The 24877-nt window shown below is 41.6% G+C and overlaps 1 protein-coding gene across 1 annotated transcript in view; it reads left to right on the top strand.

The window, feature by feature from the left end:
- The window catches only part of LOC122558798 (host cell factor 1-like), a 117392-nt gene that overhangs the window by 85651 nt on the left and 6864 nt on the right, over window positions 1–24877 (top strand). Inside the window, exons 18-24 of the mRNA XM_043707576.1 lie at window positions 367–527; window positions 3981–4368; window positions 10146–10448; window positions 13824–13942; window positions 16553–16696; window positions 20420–20608; window positions 23286–23583. Coding sequence (XP_043563511.1) covers window positions 367–527; window positions 3981–4368; window positions 10146–10448; window positions 13824–13942; window positions 16553–16696; window positions 20420–20608; window positions 23286–23583 — 1602 coding nt within the window. The remainder of the gene's footprint in view (window positions 1–366; window positions 528–3980; window positions 4369–10145; window positions 10449–13823; window positions 13943–16552; window positions 16697–20419; window positions 20609–23285; window positions 23584–24877) is intronic.

Genomic DNA, 24877 nt, shown 5'->3' with positions numbered 1-24877 from the left:
AATAGTTATCCCTTAATCTGCAAAACCCAATCAGTTTATTCTAGTCATTATTGCACTGCTGCTTGTGGGAGATTGTAGTGTGTAATTTAGCTGCCGTGTCTCCTACGCTGCTACAGTGACTACCCTTCAATAGTATTTCATTGGCTGTCATGTGTCCTGAGATTGTAGAAGATTATATATAAAAGTGAGTCTTTTTTGTTTCAACTATGATGGTTTAATTTATCATGGGAAGCCTTGTATTGTGTAGCACATTTTGTTTCTACACTGCGTTGAGACATGTGTTAAGTAAAGTTTGTTACATAATTGAAATTGTAAGTTAACTTAATGTTTAATCATCATTTTTTTTGTGCTCATCCAACTCTGCAGTCCAGCCACCTGCCATGAATGCACAAGGTATTCCTGAAAGTGTGCATGGTGAAACAGCAACAGCAGGAACAACAAACACTGCAACCACTGCATCTACAGCACAGAGTGGGGCAGTTACCATGGTAACACAGTCCACACCTGCCCCTGGACCTTCCACACAGGTACGGCAAGGAAGAAATACATAGGATTTGGGACTGTACCGGGATGTGGGCTTAAAACCCAATTAAATGCTTTTGGATAGCAAGCAATCTTTAAACAGTATCCTCTGACACAAGATGTAGACTACTAGCACTGTGGAGCTGTACATAGCAAATGTTGGAGGAGCCATGTTTAAGATGGGACTTCAAAACAATTAGATGTAAATTGTATTAATCAGAGTATGGCATGGCCTAGTCAATGTGCCTACTACATCTAACGGCACGCAAAGCCTGATTCAAGTGGCGTTTCGTTCATTGTACTTGGCCATACAGAACCAGATGCTGCACTAATCCGCAGAAAACAAACAACTTGTATACTTGGAGTAAAAGAATTTGGACCTTGAATTAAATTTTAACTTTAATTTACAGAAAAATTCATGCTTCACGTAACCAGACAAAAATGAGGTAGAATGCGAGTGAAAGCTTTGTCAGAGAGATCTTGGGTAAGAAAATGGAGGCTGAGGGGTTTAAGTTAATTCCAAAGCATGGCATCTAGATGATTGAAGGGACAGCCACAGTGGTGGAGTGGAAAAGAAAATGGAGGCGGGGGCACAGGCGGACAGATCTGAGAATTGCAGAGGTCACCTAGGTTATAGAGCTTAAAAGGTGAAGTGCTGAAGGAATTTAATCAAGAGGGAAAACCTTAAATTTGAAGCATAGTGAGCGTGTGGTTGACTGTGAGATGGTGTGACCATAACATAGAGCAGAACTAGGCCATTCGGCTCATTTGAGTTTGTTCTGCAAATCGGTGAGATCAGCTGAGGGGGTGACCTTACAGAGGTTTATGAAATCATGAGGGGCGTGGATAGGATAAATAGACAAAGTCTTTACCCTGGGGTGGGGGAGTCCAGAACTAGAGGGCATAGGTTTAGAGTGAGAGGGGCAAGATATAACAGAGACTTACGGGGTAACTTTTTCACGCAGAGGGTAGTATGTGTATGGAATGAGCTGCCAGAGGAAGTGGTGGAGGCTAGTACAATTGCAACATTTAAGAGGCATCTGGATGGGTATATGAATAGGAAGGGTTTGGAGGGATATGGGCTGCGTGCTGGCAGGTGGGACTAGATTGGGTTGGGATACCTGGTTGGCGTGGACGAGTTGGACCGAAGGGTCTGTTTCCATGCTGTACATCTCTATGACTCTATGAATCCTCAACTCACTTTTCTGTCATCTCCCATAACCCTTGATTCCCTTGCTGATTTAGTATGTCCATGTCCGCCTTCAATATAGTTAATGAACCAAGATCCACAGCTCTCTGTAATTTAAATAAAATTCTACAGATTCACCACACTCTGAGGGAAACATTCCACTTCATCTCTGCCCTAACTGGGTGGCCCCTTAGTCTGAGATTGTGCACTTTGGTCTTAGACTGACCCACAAGGGAAATTAGCCTCTCCATATCTACCCTTGCAAGCTCCTAAGCATTTTGTATGTTTTCAATAAAGCCACCTGTCATGCTCTAAACTGTCATGAGTATAGGCCCACCCCATACAAGATGTTCTCCTGAGACAATCTCGGGATCAACTTAGTGAACCTTCTCTGCCTCCAGTCCTGTCTATCTTAGATAACGGGATCAAAACTGTTCATGATAACTTATGCTTTGAATCAAGACTTCCCTATTTTTATATTCCATTTTCTTTGAAATGAAGACTGACATTCCCTTCCCTGTTACCTGCTAGCTTTTGGTATATTGCACAAGGACACTCAAATTCCTCTTTTGCTGGAGCTTTCTAGAGTTTTCCTGTATTCATATGATATATTCAGCTTCTCTGTTCATCCTGCCAAAGTGCATAACCTTACATATCCCCATATTCTATTCCATTTCTTAATTTTTTTACCCACTCACTCAACCTGCTTCTATCCCTCTATATGTTTTGTGTTATCACTATTTGTGTTCTCACTTGTATTTGTATCATCCATAACACTTGGCAATAGTACACACTTGTCTGGCCAATCCATTGACTTGTCCTTTGAAGTTGTGCACCATCCTCTCAATTCGCAATGCTTCCAAGTTTTGTATCATCTGCAAACATTGAAATTGTGTTATGTACACTAAGATCAAATGATCAAGAAAAGCTTGAGTCCCAAAGCTGATCATTGGAGAACACTGCTACAATCCTTCCTCTAGCCCAATAAAGCAATCAATACTGCTACCTCTGCCCTTTTTCTTTCACACCTGAATACTTTGTTTTCAGAAATATTTAAAAACGTTGTCTTGCCCTTCTTTGAACCAGGTCTCCATTATTGCATCATAGCATTCCATTACAGCATTGCATTTCAACATAGCAATCTGCATGTGTAACTCATCAATTTTATTTACCACACTCCATGCATTCAACTATATGCACAGTAATCTTGATTTGGACTGTTACTTTCTCCCTTAGCCTCCTGTTAACTTATTATCCCTTATTCTAGTGCTAGTATTTTCTGCACCTTGGTGCTCCTTTCTAATACTGGTTCCTACATCCCTGCCAAATTGGTTTAAACCCTCATGATGGCATGAGTGAAATGTTTTGCAAGGAATTCCATTCCAGCTCTATTCAGGTTGAAGCTGATCAGTTACTCAAGATTCTCAAGAACTCATTGTTGCACCACCTTTCCAGTCCCATATTCATCCCCTTTATTCTCCTATTTCTCAACTTGTTTGTATGTGACGTTGGGAGTAATCTGAAGATTACTTTTGAGATCCTATTCCACCTGACACCCTAAATTCTGCCTGGAGGACTACCTCCTTAATATCTGTATCATTTATACCAAAGAGGACCATGACCTGCTGACTGTTCACCCTCCCACCTCACGCCCCTCAGTCACATTCTTGATTATGGCACCAGGAAGGCAGTCCACCATCCTGGAATCATGCCTATTACTTCAGAACTCCTATCTTTGTCCATAATATTGAATCATGTATCACTGTTGCACTTCTGGTATTCCTTGTCCATAAGCTGACAACCCAATAGTGCCATTAACATGGCTTATGCTGCACTCCCCAGATGAACCATTACTTTCATGAGTATTCAGAACTGAATGCATTCTGGGTGCTGTTGCACTAACTGTCTATTATATTTTGATTGCCTAGTGGTCATCCATGTACTTTCCATGAAGTTCTTCGCCTCAGTGAAAGCTTCAGAACTTCCCCACCACTTCACTGAAGCTGGGAGCTAATACTGAGGATAAGGGAAGTTTGAGTGAACAACTTTGCTATTTTCTACAGTGAAGATGCATAAGAGCTGTGTGAACCCTTGCTTGAACATCTAAATAATAACCCGAACAAGCTGGAGAACAGACACCTGAGATTTCTGACTAATTCCATCTGAAGATTCAGATCGATTAATTGTTCTGTGCAGCAATTAGAACTGGCACCATGACTTAATTACTACAATGTAAATGAGCTGTGAAATTATTTTTCTGTTCCTGCAGGCAATCCCATCAACTGAAGGACAGTCTAATAGCATTGAGCAAGGTTCTGTGTCTACAGTGGGACAGAATGTTGTACAGATTCTGCCTACTAGCTCCACTGGTGTTGGTGCCACAATAGCAGTTAGGGTCTCCAGTACAAACCAAGAAACAGCAGCGGCCTTGAATCCTCAACCTAGAGTCAGGTTGCAGCAAGATCAGCTCCTCCCTCCGCGAGAGCTGCTGGCTGATAGCCGGCCAGAGACCCTTGCTGAACTGGGACTGTCTCCTGAGGAGCTGGCTGTAGCAGCTGCCGCTGAGGAAGCAGCCCGTTTCGCAGCACTGGAGGAAGAAGCGAAGGCAACAACAGCGACACAAACATCTCTGGTCTCTAAAGGGGCTGCCCCTGCAGGTAGGTGTACACAGAGGTTTGAGTTCCCAACTACAAGGTTAGCAATAGTAAGTGGGAAATTGAGAAGCAAATTTGTAAGACCTTGGATTTGTGTAAGAACAATAAGATTGTAATGGTAGGGAATGTAACTTTCCAAATATAGACCGGGACTGCCAACGTGTTAAGGGCTTGGATGAAAAGGAACTTAAGCGTCTACAAGAAAATTTTCTTTTTCAGTATGTGGATGTACCTACTAGACAAGGAGCAAAATTTGATCTTCTCTTGGGAAATAAGGTTGGGCAAGTGATTGAGGTGTTAGTATGGGAGCATTTTGGGGTCAGTGATCATAATTCTATCAGTTTTAAAATAGTGATGGAAAAGGATGGACTGGATCTAAAAGTTAAAGTTCTAAATTGGAATAAGGCCACTTTTGATGAAATTAGGCAAGAACTTTCAAAAGTTGATTGGGAACAGTATTTGCAGATAAAGTGAGAGTTGGAAATTGAGAGGCTTACAAAATGAATTAACGAGAGTCCAGAGGCAGTTTCTGGAGGTGAAGAGAAACTGAAGCTCTGGTCAAGAACAAAAAGAGGCATGTGACAGCTAGAGACAGGTAGCATCGAGTCATACTCTAGAGGAGTATTGAGGCAGTAGGAGTATACTCAAAAGGGAATGAGGAGGGCAAAAAGGGGACATGAGACATCTTTGAACTATAGGTTTACAGAGAAGCCAAAGAGATTCTACAAATACATTAAGGACAAAAGAGTAATGAGGGAGAGAATAGGGCACATTAAAGGTCAAGGCTAACTATGTGCAAGTGAGGTCTGCAGATGCTGGACATCAGAGTCTAGAGTGTGTTGCTGGAAAAGCACAATAGGTCAGGCAGATTGCTACTCCTTCAACACCCGATGCCTGGAGGAAGAACACCTTATCTTCTGCCTCGGGACCCTTCAACCGCAGGGCATTAATGTGGACTTCACCAGTTTCCTCATTTCCCCTCCCCCCAGTTTCAACCTTCTAGCTCAGCACCGTCCTCATGACCTGTCCCACCTGTCAATCTTCCTTCCCACCTATCCGCTCCACCCTCCTCTCCAACCTATCACCTTTACCCTTACCTCCATCCACCTATTGCACTCTCAACTACCTTCGCCCCAGTCTCACCCCTCTTCCATCTATCTCTCCATCCCCGAGGCTCCTAGCCTCATTTCTGATGAAGGGCTCCAGCCCGAAATGTCGATTCTTCTCCTGCTCCTCGGAGCAACACACTCTCAAGGCTAACTGTGTGTCTGACCATAGGAAACGGTTGAGATACAAAACAAGTGTTTTACGTAAGTGTTTACTGTGGAGCAGAATATGACAGTTAGAGATCTGGGAGAAGGACATGGGAAATATTGAATGTGGGGAAATAGATGGTGACATCTTGAAAAATATCCACATTACAGAGGTGGTGGTGCTGGAAATGCATAAAGGTGGATAAATCCCCAGAACCTGATCAGGTGTACCCGAGAACTCTGTGGGAATCTAGGGAAGTGATTACTTGGCCCCTTGCTGAGACATGTGTATCATCGATAGTCACAGGTGGGATGCTGGAAGACTGGAGGTTGGCTAATGTCATGCCACTATTTAAGAAAGGTGGTAAGGAAAAGCCAGAGAACAATAGATTGGTGACCCTGACATCAGTGGTGGGCAAGTTGTTGGAGGGAATCCTAGGGAACAGGATTTACATGTATTTGGAAAAGCAAGGGCTGACAAGGGATAGTCAACATGGCTTTGTGCATGGAAAATCAGGTCTTGATTGAGTTTTTTGAAGACATTATGAAGAGGATTGTTGAGGGCAGAGCAGTGGATATGATCTATATGGACTTCAGTAAGGCATTCGACAAGGTTCCTCATGGTAGACTGGTTAGCAAGGTTAGATTACATGGCATACAGAGAGAACTAGCTATGTGGCTCAAAGGTAGACGACCAGAGCGTGGTGTTGGAGGGTTTCTTTTCAGACTGGAGGCCCGTGACCAGTGTCAGACTGGAGGCCCGTGACCAGTGGAGTGCCACAAGGATCAGTGCTGGGTCCACTGCTTTTTGTCATTTATATAAATTATTTGGATGTGAACTTAGGAGGTATAGTTAGTAAATTTGCAGATGACACCAAAATTGGAGGTGTAGTGGACAGCAAAGAAGGTTACCTCAGAATGCAATGGGACCTTGATCAGATGAACTGAAGAGTTCCAAATAGAGTTTATTTTGGAGAAATATGAGACGCTGCATTTTGGAAAGGCAGATCAAGCAGGACTTGTACACTTAATGGTAAGGTCCTGGGGAAGTGTTGCTGAGCAAAGAGACCTTGGAGTGCAGGTTCATAGCTCCTTGAAAGTGGAGTCACCGGTAGATAGGATAGTGAAAAGGTGTTTGGTATGCCTTCCTTTATTGGTCAGAGTATTGAGTACAAGAGTTGGGAGGTCATGTTGCAGCTGTACAGGACATTGGTTAGGCCACTTTTGGAAAATTGTGTGCAGTTCTGGTCTCCCTCCCAAAGGAAAGGTGTTGTGAAACTTGAAAGGGTTCAGAAAATATTTACAAGGATGTTGCCAGGGTTGGAAGGTTTGAGCTATAGGGATAGGCTAAATAGGCTGAGGCTGTTTTCAATGGAGCATTAGACGCTGAGGGGTGACCTTATAGAGGTTTATAAAATCATGAGGGGCATGGATAGGGGAAACAGACAATGTCTTTTCCCTGGGGTACGGAGTCCAGAACTAGAGGGCATAGGTTTAAGATGAGAGGGGAAAGATTTAAAAGGGACCTAAGAGTCAACCTTTTCACACAGAGAGTGGTGCATGTATGGAATGAGCTGCCAGGAGGCGGTCTAGTTGCAACATTTAAAAGGCATCTGAATGGGTACATGAGTAGGAAGAGATTAGAAGGATATGGGCCGGGTGCTGGCAAATGGAACTAGATTAGTTTAGGATATCTTATTAGCATGGACGAGTAGGACTGAAGGGTCTTTTTCCATGCTGTATATCTTTATGACTCAAAATAAATAGTAATATCTTGAAAAGTATACATATTACAGAGGACATGGTGTTGGACATCTTAAAACACCTAAAAGTGGATAACTCCCCAGGTCCAGATCAGGTTTGTCCCAGAACTTTGTGGGAACTAGATAAGTGATTGCTGGGCCCCTTGCTGAGATATTTGTATCATCAATGGCCATGGGTATGTGCTGGTAGACTGGAGCTTGGCTAATGTGGTGCTATTATTTAAGAAAAGTGGTAAGGAAAAGTCAGGGAACTATAGACTGATGAGTCTGACATTAGCGATGGGTAGGTTGTTGAAGGGGATTCTGAGGGACAGAGTTTACATGTATTTGGAAAGGCAAGGACTGATTTGGGATAGTGAACATGGCTTTGTGTGAGGGGAAATTGTCTCACAAACTTGATTGAGTTTTTTGAAGATGGCAAGGTTAGATCTCACGGAATACTGGAAAGCTAGCCAATTGGATGCAGAACTGGCTCAAAGGTAGAAGACACAGGGTGCTGGTGGAGGGTTATTTTTCAGACTGGAGGCCTGTGACCAGTGGAGTGCAACAAGGATTGGTGCAGGGTCCTCTACTTTTTGTCATTTACATAAATAATTTGGTTGTGAGCATAAGAAGTACAGTTAGTAAGTTTGCAGATGACACCAACATTGGAGGTGTAGTGGACAGCGAAGGAGGTTAACTTAGATTACAACAGGATCTTAACCAGATGGGCCAATGGGCTGAGAAGTGGCAGATGGAGTTTAATTCAGATAAATGTGAGGTGATGCATTTTGGGAAAGCAAGTCTTAGCAGGACTTATACACTTAATGGTAAGGTCCTAGGGAGTGTTGCTGAACAAAGAGACCTTGGAGTTCATAGCTCCTTGAAAGTGGAGTCACAGGTAGATAGACAGGCTGGGGTTGTTTTCCCTGGAGCATCGGAGGCTGAGGGGTGACCTTATAGAGGTTTACAAAATTATGAGAGGCATGGATAGGGAAATAGACAAAGTCTTTTCCCTGGGGTTGGGGTGTCTAGAATTAGAGGGCATTGGTTTAGGGTGAGAGGAGAAAGATATAAAAGAGACCTAAGGGGCAATTCTTTCACACAGAGGGTGGTACGTGTATGGAATGAGCTGCCAGAGGAAGTGGTGGTGGCTGGTACAATTGCAACATTTAAGAGGCATTTGGATGGGTATGTGAATAGGAAGGGTTTAGAGGGATATGGGCTGGGTGCTGGCAGGTGGGACTAGATTGGGTTGGGATATCTGGTCAGCATGGACGGCTTGACCGAAGGATCTAAGTGCCAAAGAGGCTTAATGAAGGCAGAGCTGTGGGCGTTGTCTATATGGACTTTCGCAAGCTGTTCAATAATTCTCTGCATGATAGACTGGTTAACAAGGTTGAATCACATGGAATCCAAGAAGTGGATACATTTGGATACAAAATTGGCTTGAAGAAAGAAGACTGGATGATAGTGGAAAGTTGTTTCTCAGACTGGAGGCAAATGACCACTGTAGTGCTGCAAGAATCAGTGCTGTGTCTTCTGGTTTTTGTCATTTATGTAAATGATTTGGATGTGAATATAAGGAGATATAATTATAAGTTTGCAGATGACAGCAAAATTAGTGGTGTAGTGGACAGTGAAGAAGATTATCTCAGAGTACAATTGGATCTCAAATCACATGGGCTGAGTGACTGTTGGAGTTTAATTTAGGTAAATGTGAGGTGTTGCATTTTGATAAGGCAAATCAGGGCAGGATTTACACAATTAATGGTAGGGTTCTGGGGAGTGTTGCTAAACAAAGAGACCTTGGAGTGCAGGTTCATTGTTCCTTGAAAGTGGAATCGCAGGTAGACAGATAGTGAAGAAGGCATTTGGTATTCTTGCCTTTATTAGTCAGTAGCGTTGTGTATAGGAGTTGGGATGCCATGTTGCAACTATACAGGGCATTGGTTAGGCCACATTTGGAATACAGAGTTTAATTCAACTCCCTCTGCTAAAGGAAAGATGTTGTTGAACTTAGAGTTCAGAAAAGATTTACAAGGAAGTTGTTGAGGATTGAGGGTTAGCATTATAGGGAGAGGCAGAATAAGTGGGACAAGACCTTAAGAATGGCTTGAAGCTAAATTTAACTCATGATCATCCTTTCATAAATATTACATGCTTGATGTGAGCATTAAGTGCCACTGGACAACAAATTTACAAGGCTGGGCATTATTATGATCACCTCAACATTTCAGTCATTGATCAGTGTATAAATAGGAAGCCATTAGGTATGTCTGATCTTCAATGCAATTTGATTATGGCCTGTATATTAACTCCATTTATATTCTTTTGTTTCAAATATCCTGGTCCCCTTATAAAAATCCAAAAAACTATAGTTGCTAGAAATCTGAAACAAAAACAGAAATTGCTGGAGAAACTTGGCAGATCTGGCAGTATCTGTAGAGAGAAAGCAGAGACAACATTTCAGGTCCAGAGACCCCCCTCCAGAGCTGAAGAATTAGTTTTGAAATTAAACTTCTCAGCTACAACTATGGTATTTGAATTCACCTTTCCACGCCAGTCGTCAGGCCTCTGGATTACTCATATAATACATAACTACACTATACCTACCTGCTGTACAGTTTCTTTCTTTTAAAAAATGATTTTTCTTTATAAACTGACATTTGTAGTTCTGCTGAATTGTTAACAAATCTTTGTACTCTTCAATCTACTCTTGACTAACTATTAATAACACTGAAGTAGTTTTAAACCTTTTCTGCCCCTTTGATTTACAATACAGCAAGGCAAGAGACCATGGATACCTCAACAGCAGAATTAACAACAATACAACCAGCACAGCTGTCACACCAAGCACTGCAGACACTGGTGTCTCTTCAGTCTATTGTACCATTGGCTGAACTTGCACAGCAGGACATAGAAAGAGCACACCAGCAACAAGCAGCAGGAAGCAACCAGCCCTCCAGGCCAGCAGAGGCGCTAGCTCCAGCAGACAGTCTCAATGATTCTACCTCTGAGACCAATGGGCCACAGGAACTACCTAGTACAGTTTCAAGTGTTCAGTTACCTATTCTGAAGACCACAGGTGTGTGTTGTTCTTCTTCAGCTTTTCATCCAAAGCTCTCTTGTCCTCGTTCTAACTAATTTTACATTTCATCCCCATGATCACTGATCTGAATTAGCTCTAGTATTGTTTTGAAATTCTCATTCTGCTTTGCCGATCCTTCATAGTCTTATGCTCTGAACTGTGTCTTATCTGCAGCCTTATGAATCTGTGATCAAGGAGGGGTCTCTGAAGTTCATGCCTGGAGTAGTTAGGACTTAAGCTCTGCAATTTCCTTGGTATCTCTATCTTGCTGTCCTTTTAATACACTTCTTAACACCTACTCTGGCCAAACTCTTGAGCTTTCCTAACATCCCATTATTTGATAAGTTCTCAAATTTTGAGGGATTCCCATTTGTCTTTGGACATCTCACTATGTTAAAGGTGCTGTATAATGCAAGATGTTTATAGGATATACGCGATGATGGTCAGCCCACATGAAAGGAGCACTATGGCATTCTGCGCTGTTGTTTAATAGAGTAGCTTGTTCGAGCTTTGGACTTAAATGAGCAATTCAATGTCCTCAGTCTGGGTAGGAGATGACAGCTTCCTAACTGCACATCAGTGAACTAATTGGGTTGTTGTAACAATCTATCAGCTTTTGTGGCGACTTCTTCCCTATCCTTATCATGCAATGCAGTTTCATAGTGTCATGGTGCAATGTCACTTTGTCAGTTTTGGATTATTTCTCCAATCTCTGATATCACAGTGTTAAACAGCAGTAGGTAGGAAAATGCTACTGATTTAATGGTTAAGTATCCAAAGTAGCGGACAAATGTGCAGGTACTTTATTTTTAAAATGCGCTAAACAAAAAGTTGCCTCTTGGCTCGTGTATATTATTGACTACTTTTAATCAGAAGAAACCTTATATTTGTAGTGCATTCTAAATGAAAGAGTGACTCGTGTCAATGTAATAAATAATTAACAGTCTGTCCTGCACCAGAATTGTATTATTTCCATCTTATGTTGAATAAAACTCTTGCAATTTTAGAACACTATGGTTGAAACATCTCAAAGTACTTGACTAGTTTTTGGAGTGTTAACGAGGTTATAAGTGAAGCTTTTCCAATAATTAACCACAGATAGCAAATAGGTTATAGTTGTTGGAACCATGCATAGAATCTTGTGTTCTATTCCTGTAATAGTCTAAAACAGAGTTTTGATTATCTGTCATTTTAAAAGACATGAACACTTACTCTGTGCTCCAAAGACCATTTGCAGAAAGAAATAATTAGAACATAGAATTGTAGAGCATAGGAAGAGGCTGTGGACTGACCAAGTCTGTGCAAACCCATGTTGCAATTCTAAACTAATCCCACCTACCTACACATGGTGCTTATCCCTTTATTCCCTGCTTGTTCATGGCTGTCAAGAATCTTAGAGTTATGCAGCACGGAAACAAACCTTTTAGTCCAACTTGTCTGCACTGACCAGATATGCTAAACTGATCTAGTCCTGTTTGTCAGCATTTGGTCCATATATCTCTCACCCCTTCATATTCATGTAACCATCCAGATACCTTTTAAATGTTGTAATTGTACCCACTTCCACCATCTCATCTGGCAGCTGTTTTCATCCATGCACCACCCTCTGTGTGAAAAGTACCCCACAGGTCCCTTGTTAAACCTTTCCCCTCTCACCTTAAACCTATGCCCTCTAGTTTTGGACTTCACTATCCTGGGAAAAATAACATTGACACTTCCATCCTATCCATGTCCCTCATGGCTTTATAAACTTCTGAGGTCACCCCTTGGCCTCCAAGGCTCCAGAGAAAATAGCCCCAGACTATTCAGTCTCTCCCGATTTTGCTCAAACCCTCCCTTCCTGGCAGCATCCTCGTAAATCTTTTCTGAACCCTTTCAGGTTTAACAACATCTTTCCTATTGCAGGGAGACCAGATTTAAATGAAGTATTTTAAAAGTGGTCTCACCAGTGACCTGTACACTGCAACGTGACATCCTAATTCCCTCTTAAACATTTCTATTGTATCTGCTTCTATCAACTCCCCTGTTTCCGTGCTGCATGCTTGTGACTGTTATCCTCTGCGGAGGCTGGGGGGGGACTTGCTTTGCAATCTCTTTTCATCTTTACTCCTCTCACCTTAAACTATGCTCCCTTGTATTTGACATTTCTACTCTGGGAAGAAGACTATGACTATCTACCTTATCAATGCTTCTCGTAATTTTATATACTGCTATTAAGTCGCCCCTTAGCCTCTGACTCTCTAGCAAAAATCATCCAAGCTTTGTCCAACCTCTCCTTTTATAGCTAATATACTTTCTAATCCATGCAACATCCTGGTAAACCTTTTTCTGCATTTTCTTCAAAGCCTCCACATACTTCCTGGAGTGTGGCGACTTGAACTACACACAATAGTCCAAATGTGGTCCAACCAAATTTCAATACAGCTGCAGCACAACTTGCTAACTTTCCTGATAAAGGGCTTTTGCCCAAAACGTTGATTTTCCTGCTCCTCAGATGCTACCTGACCTGCTTTGCTTTTCCAGCACCACGCTTTTGACTCTAATCCCCAGCAGCTGCAGTACTCACTTTCGTGTTGCTAACTTTTATACTCAGTACCCCGACTGATGAAGGTAAGCATGCCGTATGCCGCCTTTGTCTCCTTATCCACTTGTGTTGTTATTTTTGGGGAACTATAGATTTGCACCCAACAATCCCTCTGAATATCTTTGCTTCTGTGTCCTGCCATTTACAGTATACTTTCTTCCTGCATTTGACCTCCCAAAATGCATTACCTCACTCTTGACCAGTTTAAACTCAATCTGCATTTCTCCACCCAACCTTTCAACTGATCTATATCCTGCCAAGTCGTTTGACAAGCTTCCTCACCATCCGCAGCTCCACAAATATTTGTGTACTCTACAATTTTAATAATTTGATAATAAAAATGTATTTTATTGAAGTAGAACTGATCCTGTTGTGGTATTGCTACCTTGATGTATTTGTTTTCCCTGTCTGCCTTTCTTGACTAACTGCTTCATGCTGGCCCACCCTCCTTGGCTGCTGCAGTGGCCTATTGTCCTGAACGTAAATCATTTATTCCCACCTTTCTCTCGAGTTTATTGTTCTTCCTGTTATTCATCTTACTTATTAGTCATCATCTAATAATCAATGAGTTACTCCTCAACTTTTGACTTGAGCTTTTTCGTCTCAGCTTGACACAACTGTCAACTAATCAGTGCAGTAAATGTGGGCTCCTTAGGTTAACTGAATTTCCGGGTTGAGAATATTAGAAGGATGTGGCATAATATCTGAATGCGGGGATTTTGAAATTTCCCACTATCTGACAGAAATGCAGTAAAATTGACCAGTCCTTTCCTTTTATTGCAAACCAGGATTGACACCATACACTTCTCTCCTGACATCTACAACCAACCAAAACTCTAGTCCAATAAAAACACAGGCAGCCACAACTTTAGCCCAAGTAGCCAATGGAATTGGCCTACCTGCTTCGGTGAGTACCCCTGTAAGGATGGGCAATTTGAAGTTGTTACCTCTCTTTGAAGTTATAGGTTGGATTATGCAACTAGTCTTGGAAATTTCAAGATGAACAAAATGAAAGTCAGCAATTTTTTTTAAAAATCTGCATTTATATCATGCCTTATTACAATATGTAAACATCTGAACTTCTCACAGTTAGTGATAGGAAGTCTGATACAGAGTTTTTTTTTATTCTGGGTCATAAATTCCGAGAATTGGCATCTCTCTTTTTTTGCTGATTTGGACAGTTCTTCAGTGACTCCACAGTACCTGTAGGATCTATAGTAGAAACCTGACTCCAATTCTGTCTTTTTCTGAAATCTAATGAGAATATGACCTGTTGATATTGCATGGGTGCTTCTTCAAGATATCACTGAAATATATGACTCTAGGAGCAGTGAAATTATTCTCAGTGCTCACTTGGGATCATCCGTACTGGGGATAATTTAATTTTTTTTTTGGGCCACCATAATGGGAAGGTGTTGCATTCTCCATTTCAATTAATTCACTGAGGGTAAGCATCTGCTGACAAGTTGCCATGTCATGAGAATTCTGCCATCTGTCTAAAACCAGTAATGTATACAGTATAAAAGTTGGAAAATTATTCTCTGCCGTAGATTTAAAGTTGGAGACAGTAAGGACTGCAGATGCTGGAGATCAGAGTCGAGTGTGTGGTGCTGGAAAAGTACAGCAGGTCAGGCAGCATCCACTGAGGGTAAGCATCTGCTGACAAGTTGCCATGTCATGAGAATTCTGCCATCTGGAGATCAGAGTCGAGTGTGTGGTGCTGGAAAAGTACAGCAGGTCAGGCAGCATCCGAGGAGCAGGAGAATCCTGATGAAGGGCCTATGCCCGAAACATTGATTCTCCTGCTCCTCGGATGTTGCCTGACCTGCTGTGCTTTTCCAGCACCACACTCTCAACATAGATTTAAAGTTGGACTACAAGCATCCTTTTATTTGCTGTCAAGTAGTAGCTTATCACATTCCTCTCTCCTCTCTCTCCCAACCTCACTATCCAATAAATGGAAAAAAGTAAAACACTTAATTTTATCCAGATTATTCACTGTATTTCAGAGTAGTTTAAAGAAACATCTGAGAACCATTTTTTGCATAGCAAAATCGCAAACCTCTTCAGGTTTGATTGATCAGTTAGTATGTTTTAGTGGTATTGATTCATGCAGAAATATTGATCAGGATGCAACCTGAAGTAGTTAACACAGAGTTGCTGTTGATTGGCAGCAGTCATTATGTAGAAAGCGTTGGCAGTCATTTTGTGTTAATGTTGCTATTTTAGAGAGTTTCAGTTTACCAGGGAACTGTGTGCCCATCCTGTGGATCTAACCCTACCCAAACAGCAAGCGGCTCTGTGGACTTGGAATCAACCCAATCTTCACCTAACACCAACATACAGAGCTGGCTATTTATCCTTAGTTATGTTACTGTAATAAATATTGGCATATTTTCCAAAATAAACAGGCACCTAATTTTTCTTCGTAAAGATTCTATGGGACTAGCACTGTATGGGTGTGTTATTCCAATAATTTATTTCACCGTTAGAGTAATTGCGTAGCATAGTGAGGCTCAAAATTTGTTGCAACTTTTGTGTTGCAAAACAGAAGTTGGAGAGCTGAAGGCAAAATGTATAAACAGTTAAAATTTATGAACACAACGCTAAAATTCCACCTGGACACACACTAATGCTGGAGACAATCTAACACAAACTAGAATATCCTGTAATGTCTCTACCTGTTTGAGCTTTGTCAACAATTGTTGCCACCAGGTTATCAACAGACAAGGAAATTTTATTGAAATGTTATGTGTTAAAAAATGATGCTATTGGATCAATAGATCAAAGGAATATGGCTGGGAGATGTGATGCAGCATGCAAGTAAAATCCAGACTGGTATATAATTCTAATGTAGAGAGGCTAGAAAGTATGAAGTGTGTTATTCAGGAAAATCCTAAAGAAGATTTGGAACGTGATGGCTCAGTGGTTAGCACTGCTGCCTCAGTGTTAGGGCCCTAAGTTCAATTCCACCCTCGGGTGACTGTGCAAGCTCCAAACAGACATTCTTCCCATGTCTGCATGGGTTTCTTCCGGGTGCTCCACTTTCCTCCCATAGTCCAAATATGTGCAGGTTAGGTAGTTTAGCCGTGGGAAATGCAGGATGATAGGATAGGGGGATGGTTCTGGGGTGGGATTCTCTTCAGAGATTGGTATGGAATCAATGGGCCAAATAGCCTACTTCCAAACTGTAGCGATCAGACCATCTTTGAGGTCTGATTCGAGGATGTGTCTGACCTTGGGATATTTAACGGAGTTAGAAGTGCTAATTAGTTCACATTGCAGATGGAGACAAACCTTGTAACCTTTTGTCTGTGTACCTTTTAGAACAGAAATTGTCAGAAGTGCATAGATCTGCTAGCCTCTGTAAAACTGGTCAACATTCCAGGTTTATGTCCCGTCATCTGTAGGGTTGTCTTTCTGATTAGTTCAGGTTTGTCCCATTTTGTTCTCCAACTCTCATACAGAAATGTAATGCTGATTACTTTTTGGGTGATGGATATTCTTAATTCCTCAGAAACAGGATGCGTCTCCTAATACCCAGCCAAAACCAACAGCCAGGAAGGAACCCAATCAGTGGTATGACGTCGGTGTATTCAAAACGCTGAGCACAGTAGTGGTTTCCTACTTCCTGCCTGCAGAGGGCTCTCAAGGAGAAGAGGTAAGATATGTATGCAAATTTAATGGTTTGAAAGTGTCCACGCCCTTTTTAAGTACTGAAAGATTTTACAGTTTAAAAGTATCTTTTATTCCCTCTTGCTGGTCACCTAAAAACACCAGACTTTTTAAGCATGTGGTTCAACGGGCACCAGCTATCTTCCACCCATCCCCAACACCCCCATCCCCACATTATCTATTCCCTTCCCCAGTACCACCACCAAGTGGCTATTCTTCTGATATGAACCAAGCATTGTGCTTGACTGTGTTGAGAATTGGGCACCATCTGAGCTGTAGGCTGTGCAGTGTCCCCAGTTACTGAAATCCAGAAAAGATGAAAGCGACAATTCTTTTGTTCCCTCCTGCTCAGTACTGCACAATACCACACAATACATCACACTACATATCTGCTGTTGACTATCTGGAGTAAGGAGGGGTGGGGGATGAATCTGTTCCAGAATAAGGTGTTTGACTGGAGAAGGTGACTGATCTCATTGGCTTATTTAATTTCTCCTGTCTAATCTGTGATTTTGTCAGTGCCATAATTTAACTTCATATTTTTGAATCTGTTACTTTGTAACAGACAAATCTTTTTTTAGTCAAGTAATGTAACTGCTGAGAATTATGTGGAATCTTACAGAACAGTAATAGGCCACTCCCCTCAGTTTTTTTTTCAGTGTTTCTGTTGTTTATAAACAGGCAGCGTTTGCTGACACTAATGCATGTGTATTTATGCAGTTTAAATTCACTGCTGTGCATTGAAGCCACTTGTGTGGGGGTGGGGGAGGAGATAGCTTGGGGATGGGTCCCTGGAGAGGGCTGATAGGATCTGGGAGAGGATAGGAAGGGACCTCCCAGATCCTCCTTCACTCTTCCCTGCATTCGCACTCCTTTCCAACACCACGTCTATCCCTCCACTCTGATTCCTCACTCCCTGCTGCTGAACCCTAGTTCAGAATGGTGCAGCAAAAACAGACATTACTGAAAAAGCTAAGCAGAACACTGCATATATGCAAGGCGGCCTTTGTGTATGACTGCCTGTGAGAGTGCATCTTGGGTCTGGAATTAGGCATGCGCAGTTGCAGCTGTCAGGCAATGCCTTAAATAAATAAATGGTAGTACAGAAAACAAACCTTTTTGGTAAAAGGACACTAGAAGATGAAGCTCTTTACCTTGTTCTCATCAGAACTAGGACTAAAATAAAAACAGATTTGAACGAAGAGACACCATTTTATACAAAATGAGAAAAAGAGTTTTATATTTGGGCCTCTATCAGCAAAGAGCTACTACAGCAAGAAAGTTAACTATCGATCTTAATTCTTAAACCAGAGAGACAGATTCTGATTACAAGTGCAGTAGAATTAGGCTGTCTCCAGATACTCTTTATTTTGAAAAGGTGTAATTCCTTTGAGGCTTTTTCGCAGGGTGAAACTACCAAGAGGGCACAGATTAAAGTGGAGAAAGTGAGGTCTGCAGATGCTGGAGATCAGAGCTGAAAATGTGTTGCTGGAAAAGCGCAGCAGGTCAGGCAGCATCCAGGGAACAGAAGAATCGACGTTTCGGGCATAAGCCCTTCTTCAGGAATCCAGGGATTAAAGTGAGCAGGGGAAAGATTAGGGGAGAAGTGTGAGGAAAATTATTTTACACCGAGTGATGGGTGCCTAGAATGCACTTCCATTAGCAACGTTTAAGACATATCTTGATAGACACATGAGCGGGAGGTGAACAAAGGGATAGAAACCACGTGTGGGCAGTAAGTCAAGGGTCTGAATAAAGATGAGGAATTGGTGCAAGCTTGGTGGGTTGAAGGGCCTGTTCCTATGCTGTGTTTATTGTATTGTATGACCAAATTCCTTTTGTTTACATAAAAGCAAATCCTGAGTATTTAAGTATGTAGCTCCTAGCACATGGAAATGCATCTTGCTACTGGCAAGGCTGATCATTTTAAATTGCTTTCTGGTGTAACTTTTGGCACAGTCGTTATTGTAATAAATTATTTTCAGTATGAGAATCACATTTAATGGTGGTTATACTTTTTCTGAGATTTGCAAAAATAGGCTGGTTGAATACAGTCAGTATGTTGCCAGCTGTGAATGGTCAGTGGACTTGTTGTTTCATGCAGCCTGCCAGTCATTGGGACGTCCGACCTACATACACCCATCCCATTGGCACTGGAACTCACAACACATTGCTTATTAGAATGGTAGGCAAAATGTTGTTCTGACGTGACATCAGCATACTGAGTGGAGAGATCACTTGTGAATTTACTGCATTGTAACAATGTGAGACGGCTTGCTTCAGCTATTGTTCACATTTTTAAGACCCCTTCCTCTTGCAGGGTAATCTGAGGTAAGACTGGGCACCATTTCAGGGCCAAAAATAATGGATGTAGATACTTTAATGAGTGTTTGCAATACACAATGAGTGATGACTTGATTGATATATCCATCATTCTGCAAGATAGTTTTGATATGCCCTATCTCTGCATCATGTATACATGATGCACAGGTAGCTAGGATTCTATTCCTGAGGTTGTCAATAAGATTGATCATGAAATGTGTGGGTCTGCAGGAATCCCAGTGTATATTGATCAGTGAACATAGACTTTCAAATGATAGCAGGAAGGAACTCATTTTCAGATTTCCCATTTCATACATTGAGGAGTAGGAGCTCATTTGATGCTCCATTTCAATGGAGTTTATTAAGCTGTGTAAATAAAGTCTTTCGGCTTTGAATTGAAATATCATAAAAGTGTCACATACCACGTCACATTCTTCCAATATGTAAGAGGTTGGTGATCTTCCATTGAAGATGTGTTTTTCACAGTAACCAACAAAGCCATTCACAAAAGCTGGGCCTATCGGGTATCCAATGGCAGCAACATCTATTTGAATGTACATGATATCGGTGAAACGGAACTCCACATCAAGTGTTACTAAGTTCATGAGTTTGAGCACGATTCAGATACCAGTTACAGTTGTCACGGTATAGTGGTATTGATTGAAGATTATTTGTTTCTTTCAATGGTATGTTGGTAGATAAGTTGGCAATGTCAAAAAAAGCATGAGGGTGTGCTATTGTCTTGTATGGTCTTTGAAGGTGAAAGAATCTTTAATTGGGTATATGGAAAGTTCATTTGGAACTAGTTACAATAGCTCACACTGCTGTTTAGCCGACGCATATTATTACATATATTAGGCCATTCTTCAGTCTTCTGTCCTTGAGTAATATGCCCTGGGCTGTTTATATTTTCCCATTGAGCATAAGGTGTCAGTTCTGTTTTTATCTGAAATGACAGTTGAGCTTTTGCACCTTATATCCCATTGTTGTCACTAATTAGATTGTGATAGACAAGAAAAGTATATTCATTCTCAGACTTGGTCGTCTTGAAACGCTGATTCAAAAGTAGTCTTTTACTTAGATTATTAATAGGGAAGTAAATTCTTCTGCATCATGGCATTTTAAAAGCTTTTTATTTATTTTGACTTGGCATGTAATTCACTTGTCGGCTAAAGCTCAGTTGCTGTCGTTCTTGCTTTTCTTGTCAGAAGGTTGTTGGTTTGACCCTTACTGCAACTTGATTGTGTAATCTGGACTGACAATGCCAGCAATTGGATTAAATGTCCTCTCTTTGTGGAGTACATTCTGTGTAATTGGGACCTTATAATTGTGAATAAAGGTGAGATCAATTTAGAGATTCATTCAGTGAGATTTTTTTTTCCCATAGGATGGCAGTGGGGATAACATCCCTGACCACAGCAATCTAAAGACTGAGAGACTGGAATCGGGCACTGCTTATAAATTCCGAGTTGCTAGTATAAATGCTTGTGGACGGGGACCATTCAGTGAAGTCTCAGCTTTTAAAACCTGCATGCCAGGATTCCCAGGTGCACCATCTGCCATCAAGATCAGCAAGGCAAGTATTGATGGTTTTAAATCCCAACTCCAATCTGAATTTTGACGTCTGATCTTGAACCAGAATAGCCATTGAATAATTGAAAATAGTTTATTGTTTGAGTGGCCTTACACTCAATTTCTCCTGAATGCTGCTACATTTTTGTCAATGCTCATTTTAAACATCATTCCAGAGCAGAAGCCTCACTGTAGGGCACAGCTATCTTCAGAGTTGGGTTTTTCAGATTTTTGAAATCTCCCTGATATAGCTGTGGTGAGCAGTGTTGTCCGAGTCTGTATCTCTTTACTTCTCCCTATTGGTTGACTGAGCTGTCATTCTATTTCTGTTGCTGTTAACAAATACTGCTGATGCTAAACTTGGGCTGGCCTTTTATCTTTAGTTTAGTTTATAACCCACCATGTTCTCCAAAATGCACTCATTTTAATGCAATCAACCTTACCAATGGGTTACTTGACTGTGGGCAGCATAACTGGGTCCAATTTTATCCAAATCAGATGTCAGTTTGGGCACTCCCAGCAAAGGGTGGTGGATCAGGGTGGGTGACCTCACTGGTTAGCCCTCAACCGATTCCACTTGCCCCACCATCCCAGAAATACTCAGCCAGATGGTAACTACAATATGGCTTAGCCCTGCCACTTGCTTCTTTCTGTTTAGCAACTCTACCAAACACCTGTTGCTGAGTATTTATTGACCCAGGAGTGATTTAATCAAGAATAGTCAGTCAAGATTGTGCAAGCTGCTTACACAAAGATGTTGTCATTTTCAAACCAGATAATGTCAGAAGCTTAATGGTTGACTGTGAGAAGTTCAAAACCAGCAAAAGCTGATCATTTGATACCTTCCATCTATTTAAAAAAGAAATTGTGTGTCACCAATTGTGTATTTCTAAGCTCACAATTACTTTGCTTGCAAAAGAATGATTATGCTACTAATGCAGCACCTAGTCTATACAGAACAACATTCCACATGTAATAGGAGAAAGACTAAGCAATTCAACTACTTTTGGGCAATATTGGGAGGCGGGTGGCTGGGTGCATTGTAGGTGGCAGTGACATGAATGAGTGTAATGTGGTAAAGAATTCCTCTGGTTTTAATTAGTGCCATGGAGTTACTTGAACGTGCGGATAAGGTTTAGTGTTCCATTTGAAAGATGCCGCTTTCAAATTTGTCCCTTAATACTATACTGGAATTATGTGCTCGAGTTCCTGAATTTGAACTTAAATCCATTAATTCAGAGGTATATGGTTCAATAATTTCCTTTTGGGGAAGAAGATTTACCATCCTTGTGTATTCAGACCTATTAGCAATGTGGTTGTCCATTGTTCGATGATTTCAGAGGGCACTTAAGCTCCCAGGTTATTAAGGCAATTCACCACCACCTTTCTGAGGGCAATAAGGGATGAGCAATAAATAGATTTACCATCACTGAATTCCTCCACTATCAACATACTTGGGGTTACCATTGACTAGAAACTCAGCTGGACTCACCACGCAAACACAGTGGCTACAAGAGCAGGTCAGAGATTAGGAACGCTCCTAACTCCCCAAAGTCTGTTCACGATCCACAAGGCACCAGTCAGGAGTGTGATGAAATACTGTCCACTTGCCTGGATGGGGGCAGCTCCAACAACACTCAAAAAGCTTGGCACTATCCAGGAGAAAGCAGCCGCTTGTTTAGCACCACATCCACAAACATCCATCCACTCCCTCCATCACTGATGCTCAGTAGCAGTATTGTTTCCTATCTACATGATGCAATGCAGCAATTCGTCAAAGACAAGTTTCTCTCCAAGCCACTCACCATCCTGACTTGGAAATGTATTGTTGTTCCTTCAGTGTTGTTGAGTCAAAATCCTGGAATTTCCTTCCTAATAGCATTGTGGGACTACCTACAGCTAATGAATTGCAACAGTTCAGGAAAGCTGCTCAGTACCACCTTCTCAAGGGCAACTATGGACAGGCACTAAATGTTGGCCAGCCAGCAATGCCCACATCCCATGGGTAAACATTTTTTTAAAAATGCGAGCCTAGTCAGCACAGTGGCTCTGCCCACAGTGCCAGAGACCCAGGTTCAATTCCCGCCTTAGGTGACAGTCTGTCTGGAGTTTGCACATTCTCCCTGTGTCTGCTTGAGTTTTCTCCGGGGGCTCCCGTTTCCTCCCACAATCCAGAGATGTGCAGGTCAAGCGAATTGGCCATGCTAAACTGTTCCATAGTATTAGGTGCATTAGTCAGAGGTAAGTGTAGGGTGGGGTAGTTACTCTTTGGAGAGTCAGTGTTGGCCTGTTGGGTCGAATGGCCTGTTTCCAGACTCTGGATAATCTAATCTAATCAGTCAGTGTTGCGCACGTTGCGTGAATTAATTCAAAGCATCTGATTCCAATAATATCCACTGCTAACTTCATTTGATCACTGCTTGTACCACAAAGTGTTAAGAACACCAGCATTCGAAGCAGAGTATTAGTGCCAAAAGATTAGGCAGGTTATTAATTACTGTTTAAAGTATTTGATTAGCAAATCATGTGTGCAGATCAGTTTTGTATCAGTTGATAATGTTATCTGGACTCTGAGCCAAATCAATCCCTGATTGTTTTATGTTTATAATAGGGGATTTTTGAAAATAATTCAGAATTTCATTTAACGAGATTGGTAATTACAGATAATTTTTTTTATATAGGTTGCTGAAGGTGCACAGCTCTCCTGGGAACCTCCTGCTGTTACTTCTGGCACCATCATTGAATACTCCGTGTATCTGGCACTACCAGGGTCACAGGCAGCAGATCCCAAACCTGCAGGGACTTCCCATCTGCTCTTCGTCCGTGTTTACTGTGGACCTGTACCCAGCTGTCTTGTGTCTTCATCAAACCTAGCAAATGCACACATCGATACAACCACAAAACCTGCTATAATCTTTAGGATAGCAGCCAAAAATGAGAAGGGCTATGGGCCAGCCACCCAGGTCAGGTGGCTGCAAGGTGAGCTGGGATGATTCCATATTATTGTGCATGAAGTGAGCATCAGGTATAAGCATGAAAAACCTGCAGTCTATAGCTCCATTGTACATTTATTCTTTTAATAATGCTTTAAACATAATGTTGCAAGGTACTTCACAGGAGCTTGTACAAACATGCAGTAATCGGATACAAGACCAAAAGGATGAACGAGAGGTAGGGCTTAACAAGCATCCAATGAGAAAAAAGAAGCAAAGAAGTTTAGGGAGGGAACTTCAAAGCTTGTTGTGCAGGGAGAACAATAAGGGGATTTGTTGGATGTTTTTAGTCCAAGTTCAAATTGGGTAGAACTTTGCTGGATAAGGGATTCCAGGGATATGCAGAAAGGGTAGCTAAATGGAATTGTGGTACAGATCACCAACTGTCTAATACGATAATCAAACTGACTTGAGCAGAATGGTGTGCTCCTGTTTATTTTTCTTTCCCTCCTCCCTTCATAAAATGCAGAGTTGTGTGGGTTGCTGTTCCATTGTCTACCTTCACCTATTGCTTCCTCCCGTCCATGAAACCAAAACACTCAGAGAGCAGCAAATGGTACTTGCCATTTGCCATTCAGTTCTCTGCTTCCCTTTTGTTTAGTTCAACTCCTTTCCAATTATCAAGTTAAGTAGCTTTTTTCTAGTTGAATAAGAAAATACATTGAAGCAATATAGAGTCATGAAGATATACAGCACGGAAACAGACCTTTCAGTTCAACTCATCCGTACTGATCAGATATTCTAAATTAATCTAGTCCTATTTGCCAGCGCTTGGCCAATATCCCTCTAAACACTTCCTATTCATATACCCATCCAAATGTCTTTTAAATGCCATAATTGTACCAGCCTCCACCACTTCCTCTGGCAGCTCATTCCATACTCGCACCACCCTCTGTTTGAAAAAGTTGCCCCTTAGGTCCCTTTTATATCTTTGCCTTCACACCCCAAACCTATGCTATCTAGTTCTGGACTCACTCACCCTAGGGAAAAGATCTATGTCTATTTATCCTATTCATGCCCTTCGTGATTTTCTAAACTTCTATAAGGTCACTCCTCAACCTCTCGATGTAAGACATTTATTTCGAGAGCCTGAATTCTCTACCTCACCTTATTTCACTTGTAAAGAATTGTTTGTCCATATTCCAGCATTTTGTATCTGTTCAAAGTTGTTCACGTTGTGGCAGTTCTCCACAGGAAGGCTTTATTCGCTGACTTAGACAGCTAGTTTCAAAGTCGACTGTTTTCCAATGGCTGAGTTGATAAATCCATCAACTGGTTTG

The sequence above is a fragment of the Chiloscyllium plagiosum genome, chromosome 18, assembly GCF_004010195.1.
Source record: "Chiloscyllium plagiosum isolate BGI_BamShark_2017 chromosome 18, ASM401019v2, whole genome shotgun sequence".
NCBI lineage: Eukaryota > Metazoa > Chordata > Chondrichthyes > Orectolobiformes > Hemiscylliidae > Chiloscyllium > Chiloscyllium plagiosum.
This window is presented reverse-complemented; position numbering and strand designations above follow the sequence as displayed.